Source organism: Thamnophis sirtalis, unplaced genomic scaffold (assembly GCF_051295495.1).
Source record: "Thamnophis sirtalis isolate CommonGarterSnake01/CBP01778 unplaced genomic scaffold, rThaSir2_p1.2 scaffold_4, whole genome shotgun sequence".
Classification (NCBI taxonomy): Eukaryota; Metazoa; Chordata; class Lepidosauria; order Squamata; family Natricidae; genus Thamnophis; species Thamnophis sirtalis.
The window spans coordinates 3,213,421-3,220,174 of NW_028261384.1; the positions used below are offsets into that span (position 1 = coordinate 3,213,421).

A 6,754-nucleotide genomic window follows, 5' to 3' on the forward strand; every position below is an offset into this window, starting at 1 on the left:
AAGGAAGGAAGGAAGGAAGGAAGGAAGGAAGGAAGGAAGGAAGGAAGGAAGGAAGGAAAGAAAGAAGGGTGGGAAGGAGGGAGGAAAGGGAGGCAGAGAGGAAGGGTGGGAGAAAGAAAAAGAAAGAAAGAGGATGGGAGGAAGGGAGGAAAGGGAGTGAGAGAGGAAGGGTGGGAGAAAGAAAAGAAAGAAAGAAAGAAAGAAAGAAAGAAAGAAAGAAAGAAAGAAAGGGAGGGAGGGAGATGGAGGAAGGGAGGGAAAGAAAGATTGTGGAAGGGAGAAAGGAGGTTGGAAAGGAAGGTGGGAGGAAGAAAGAAAAAAAGTAAGAAAGAAAGAGGGAGGGAGATGAAGGAAGGGAGGGAAAGAAAGAAGGGGAGGGAGGGAGGAGGAAAAAAGAAGGAAAGGGAAGATGGCGGGGAAAGGAAGGAAGGAAGGAGAAAGAAAAAGGGATGGAGGGAGTGAAGAAAGAAAGGAAGGAGGGAAAGAAAAAAAGGTTTCACTTCACCAAGACTCACAAAAAGAAACAGAATGCAGAAAGAGAGATTAAAAAGAAAGACAAAGAATTCCCCATTTCCGTCATAGCAAATATAAATCTTAATTCCAGGATCCCCCCCTCCCCCCCCCCCCGGTCAGCAGAGGCATCTCCCTCCTCCTTTTCCTCCTGGGGGTTTTCTAACCACCCCAAACCCAGAAATCCTTCCTGCATTTGCTCCGTTTTAGGGGGCAAAAGACTCCCACTTGGTCATAATTCTGGATCTGCTTTTCCTCCCATTATGGCAGCCTTGAAAAAAAGTGAGTTATGGCAGTTTTTCCACACTTACGACCGTTACAGCACCCCGTGATCGCATGATCCAATTTCGGACGCTTGGTAACTGACTCGTATTTATGACGGCTACAGACAGTCACGTGACCCTCTTTTGCGACCTTCTGAGGAGCAGAGACAATGGGGAAGCTGGATTCACTTAACAACCGCATAACGCGCAGTGATCCACTTAGCAACTGTGACCAAGAAAAGGTCATAAGATGGAGCAAAATTCACAACTGCCTTGCATAGCAATGGAAATCTTGGCTTCAGTGGAAGTGGTAAATCGAGGACTTCCCGTATTCTTCGTCGTTAAGTTAGAAAAGGCTTATATTGCTGATACAGCTGGTCCTCAAGTTACAACCACAATGGAGCCCAAAATCTATGTTATGTTGTTAAGTGAAACATTTGTTAAGTTAATTATGCCCATTTTACGACTTTCCTCGCCATAGTTGTTAAGTGAATTGTTGCTGATGTATGGACTTCAACTCCCACAATCCCCCAGCCGGCATGAATTCTGGGAGTTGAAGTCCAGGAGTCTTAATGTGGCCGTCTTAGGGAAATTCTGCTGTACGGATATTTTAAGAGATGGCTTGAATAAAATTCCCCTGGTTGATTTCATGAAATCTTCTTGATTCAGCTGAACCAGACCACCAGATTTAGGGGAATCGGCAGACTGTTCAGTTGGATTTTTGGCTGATCGGATGAAGATTCAGACCGAAACAGAGGAGGGGGAAAATATCCCTTCGCCTCCAAAGATCTCTGACAGCTTCGCTTTCGACGACTTCGCTGGCATCTTACAAAGTCCACTGCTTTCTCTCTCTCTCTCTTTTTTTACCTCTCGTTTTGATACGTTCCGAATTGCATAATAAAATCTCCTTTGGACCACCAACTTCTGGAATCTTCTGGTTTTTTCCCCCCCTCTGGAGGGAATGACTTTTGATGGTAAACGTGGGAAAGAAAGTTAAAAAAAAGAAAAAGAAATGAGAAAGGGAAAAGGGAAGAGATGAAGAAGAAAGAAGAGGGGGGGAGGGAGGGATGGAAAAAAGAATGAAAGAAAGACAGACAGAAAGAAAAAAAAAGAAAAAAGTGAAAGGGAGGGAGAAGGGAGGGAGGGAAGGAAAGAGGGAGGGAAGGAAGGAAAGAGGGAGGGAAGGAGGGAAGAAAAAGAAAGAAGGAAAGGGATGGTGAGAAAGAAAGAAAGAGAAAGAAAGAGATATATGAAGGGAGGGAGGGAAGGAGAAAGAAAGAAAAAGACAGAGAGAAAGAAAGAAAGAAATGGAAAGGAAGGGAGAAGGGAGGAAGGAAGGAAGGGAGGAGTGAAGGAAGAGGGAGATGGAGAGAGAGGAAGGAAGAAAGAAAGAAAGAGGGGAGGGAGATGGAAAGAAGAAGAAAGAAAGAAAGAAAGAAAGAAAGAAAGAAAGAAAGAAAGAAAGAAAGAAAGAAAGAAAGAAGAAGGAAGAAAAATGACTTATAAGCAGTAATCGTATTTACGACCATAAGAAAATCTCCATGGTCACGTGATCCAAATTTTGGAGACTTGGCAACTGGTGTGTATTTACACTCAGTATCTGTGATCTTCTCAACTGCCTTCTGACAATTGCAGTCCATAGGGGAAACCAAATCCACTTAACAATCATCTGATTCCCTTCAAGAGTATGGCAAAGAGGTCATAAAGTGAAGCACAGTCATGTGATGACTCATTTAACAACTGCCTCTCTTAGGGATGGACCTCCCAGTCCAATTGTGGCCATCGGTGGAGGTCTACCTGTATCTCCCTGAGCAGTCTCAATATTGGACAGATTCTAGGAGACCAAATGAAACTTCTCTAGAACTTCTTCACAGATTGATCTACTGTTACATTTTGTCCGAGTGTAGAAGGTGAAGAGTTTTCAGGGATCTCTTTCTGGTTTGATCCTTAGGGGTGGGTGGGGGAATCATGGCTTCATCTTGGGTTAGGAACATGAGATCTTCTAAGCTTATGGAATTTGAGAAGGTGGAGAAGGTTTCTTGAAGTGCCTGGGCCAAATCTATGCCTCCCTGGCTCTTTGACCATCCAGGCATCAACCACATCAGCCCCTTGGGTTGAGATTATGGTGGCCAGATCCAGGACAAAGACTTAGGTCCTCTCTTCTGAAGAAAACAGATGGTGCACCATCTGTTGAAGATCTCCATCTCCTCTCCATCATATTTGGCCAACTTTGACCCGTATCTGAACTTCCTTCTTGAGGGACGCTGTTTGCGAAAGGGAATCCAGAGTTGGGTTGGGGATCCTAAGTAGGAAGTTGCTCCATCCATGGTGTGCGGATGTCCTAGGAACTCTGTTTTTGCTGCTCCTCCTGATGTTGTGTTGTTCTCCTCCCCAGATCACAGGTGAAGTTCACCTTGGTCTGTCTCGGGTTGTGAAGCACCTTCTTCTGCACCCAACCCATCCTTTTGCCAAGCATGTGATTTAAGGAGATCCACCAGCAATTGGGATGCGGTGGCTCAGACGCTGAGTTTGTCGATCAGAAAAGCTGGCAGTTCGGCGGTTCGAATGCCTAGCGCCGCGTAACGGAGGGAGCTCCCGTGACTCGTCCCAGCTTCTGCCAACCTAGCAGTTCGAAAGCAGGTAAAAAATGCAAGTAGAAAAATAGGAACCACCTTTGGTGGGAAAGTAACAGCGTTCCGTGCGTCTTTGGTGTTGAGTCATGCCGGCCACATGACCACGGAGACGTCTTCGGACAGCGCTGGCTCTTCGGCTTTGAAACAGAGATGAGCACCGCCCCCTAGAGTCAGGAACGACTAGCCCATATATGCGAGGAGGGGGATTTTTACCTTACCAGCAATGGAGAAGTTGACCTGATCAAGGCTTGGGTCATTCTTAGCCTTGGTGGCTGACCATCACTCTGCTTGGCCATCAAGAGATGGGAAGGATGGAAAGAGTGGACACGCCGAGTTTCAGTGGACAGATGGGCTCCGGCCAGACTTGATGGAACCTTTGATAGATCTAAGATCCTTACATCAGTCCTCATCTTATGACCACAGTTTGACCCTCCCAAGCTTTTGGTTGTTAAGTGAGACATTGTTAAGTGCATTTTGCCCCATTTTGTGACATTCCTTGCCAAAGTTGTTAAGCGAATGAATGTAGTTGTTAATTGAGTTACACAGCCGTTAAGTGAATCTGGCTTCCCCCTTGACTTTGCTTGTCGAAAGGTCGCAAAAGGGGATCACGTGACCCTCCAGGATGTTGCAACCGTCATAAATACGAGTCAGTTGCCGAGCATTCGAATTCTGATCATGTGACCATGGGAGGCTGCAATGGTCGTAAGTGTGGGAAAACAGTCATCTTCCGTTTTTTTCAGGGCTGTGGTAACTTCGGACGGTCACTAAATGAACTGTTGTAAGTTGAGGACTACATGTATTTTCAAGGGTGCCGGATCTGTGTTTTGAAATAGTGTTTTGTTCTAAGATGATTTGCAAGTTTTAGTTGCTTCACAATTAATTTTGCAACAGGGAAGGAAGAGGGAGAGAGAGGGGGGGGAGGAGGAGGGGGGAGAGAAAGAGAGAGGAAGGAAGAAAGGAAGAGAAAGGTAGGGAGGGGGAGCGAAAGAAAGAAGAAAGAAAGAAAGAAAGGAAGGAAGAAAGAATGGAACGAAGGAAGGAAGGATAGAGCAAGTGAAGGAAGGGAGGGAGAGAGAGAGAGAGAGAAAAGAAAGAAAGAAAGAAAGAAAGAAAGAAAGAAAGAAAGAAAGAAAGAAAGAAGAAAGGGAGAACTGAAGAAAGAAAGGAAGGAAAGAAAGAGTGAATGAAGGGAGGGTGGGTGGAGTGGAGGAACGAAAGGAGAGAGAGAGAGAAAGAAAGAAAGAAAGAAAGGGAGAAGGGAAGAAAGGAAGGAAGGAAAGAAAGAGTGAAGGAAGGGAGGGAGGGTGGGGTGGAGGAACGAAAGGAGAGAGAGAGAAAGAAATAAAGAAAGGGAGAAGGGAACAAAGGAAGGAAGAAAAGAAAGAGTGAATGAAGGGAGGGTGGGTGGAGTGGAGGAACGAAAGGAGAGAGAGAGAGAAAGAAAGAAAGAAAGGGAGAAGGGAAGAAAGAAAGGAAGAAAAGAAAGAGTGAATGAAGGGAGGGTGGGTGGAGTGGAGGAACAAAAGGAGAGAGAGAGAGAAAGAAATAAAGAAAGGGAGAAGGGAAGAAAGGAAGGAAGGAAAGAAAGAGTGAATGAAGGGAGGGTGGGTGGAGTGGAGGAACGAAAGGAGAGAGAGAGAGAGAAAGAAAGAAAGAAAGAAAGGGAGAAGGGAAGAAAGGAAGGAAGGAAAGAAAGAGTGAATGAAGGGAGGGTGGGTGGAGTGGAGGAACGAAAGGAGAGAGAAGAAGAAAGAAAGAAAGGGAGAAGGGAAGAAAGGAAGGAAGGAAGAAAGAGTGAAGAAGGGAGGAAGGGAGAAGGGAAGATAAAGGGGGGGATGGAGAGTTGGAGGAAGGTGAAGGAAGGGGAGGAAGGAGGGAGAGAGAGAGATAAAGAAAGGAAAGGGAGAAGAAGAGTATGAGTGAATGAAGAATGGAGGAGGAATGGAGGGTTGAGGAAGGAAGGGGGAGAGAGAGAAAGAAAGAGAGAGGGAGAGAAAGGAAGGAAGGGAAAGGAAAAAAAAAGAAAGAAAGAAAGAAAGAAAGAAAGAAAAGAAAAAAGAAAGAAGAACCAGACCTTTAACATGGGAACTATGTCCCTATTCATCCCCAAAGCTGCTTTTTGCAAGACCTTCTCAGCCTCCCCCCCCCCCCCATCCAAAAAGCAGAAGTCCCAACCCCCTTCTCTGCCCCCTCCCTCCCTTATCCGTTCTGTGCCCCTTCTGTGCCCCCCTCCTCTGAGCAAGGTTTCCTTTTCTGGAAATCCCCCCGGGTTTTTTTTGGGTGAGTCAGCCAATGAGGGTCAGGGAAGGGCTGAGTGTGGGGGGAGGGGAGGTATAAAAGGCAGGGGGGAAAGTGGCCGGAGGTCACTTGTGCAGATATCCCCACCATGCAGACCGGCTGGGGCACGCTCCTGTTGATGCTCGGCCTTGCGCTGAGCACCACCGGTGGGAATGCAGAGGAGGGAGCCCCCAGTGGCCAGGATGCCCTTTCCTCAGCTGTCGAGTGGTACAATCGGAACTCGGGACTGGATTCCGCCTTCCGGCTGTTGCAAATCAAATCTCCCCTGGACGGGGTAAGTTTGAACCCCCGTCCCTGTTTTCTGACCCAGGGGTTGTTCAGCTAGCCGAGCCCAGCCACAGACATCTGCATTGCGGAATGGCTGGAATTTACAGACCGTCCTCGACTTACGACCGTATTGGTGCTCGGGGGTGGGAAAGGTTGCTAAGTGAGTCGGTTGAGTTGCATTTGTGGGGGAGGTGATTAAGCGGGTTGAGGGCCCCATTTTACTTTTTTTGGGGGGGGGTGCAGCGGCCATTAAGCGAATGCCATTGTCCTTAAGTGAATCCAGTTTTCCCGGAAACGGGTAGAAAAACCATCAAAAATTATCAGTCCGGTGATGGCAACCGTCGTAAATACGAGTCGGTAGCCAAGTGCTCTGAAGGCGATCACCAGACTGAAGGGTGTGTGAGATTTGACTCTCAGAGTTTAGGAAACACGTTAAGAATAATTTTTTTCGGGAAGATCGGCTGTTATTTGTAACCGTCGCTAAGCGAGCAGTCGCTAAGCAAGGACTGCTTCTCTTTTTCCTCTACTGGCTCCAGGAACCTCCGAATCCAGATCTTCAGAAGCTGGAAGTGATCCTGAAGGAGACCACGTGTCCAAATTCCGGGGATTTGAACCTGGACGATTGTGACTTTAATGAACACGGGGTGAGTTTTCTGCCTCTCGTTTCTCTCCAACCGGGACAAAATGAACAATTCAACACAAAATTCTCTTGCACAATTCTGTAAGTCACGCTTCCTCTTCCATTGCTGCCCCCTCTTCGTTTCGCACGGGAGAACCTCGGGA

General features: G+C 46.9%; 1 protein-coding gene across 1 annotated transcript in view; it reads left to right on the forward strand.

Annotated features, from left to right (window-relative positions):
- The first annotated feature begins 5,786 nt into the window (after positions 1–5,786).
- Positions 5,787–6,754, forward strand: part of LOC148045748 (cathelicidin-related antimicrobial peptide Bf-CRAMP-like) — a 3,294-nt gene continuing 2,326 nt past the window's right edge. The window contains exons 1-2 of the mRNA XM_087712226.1: positions 5,787–5,978; positions 6,508–6,615. Coding sequence (XP_087568352.1) covers positions 5,793–5,978; positions 6,508–6,615 — 294 coding nt within the window. The 5' untranslated portion in view covers positions 5,787–5,792. The remainder of the gene's footprint in view (positions 5,979–6,507; positions 6,616–6,754) is intronic.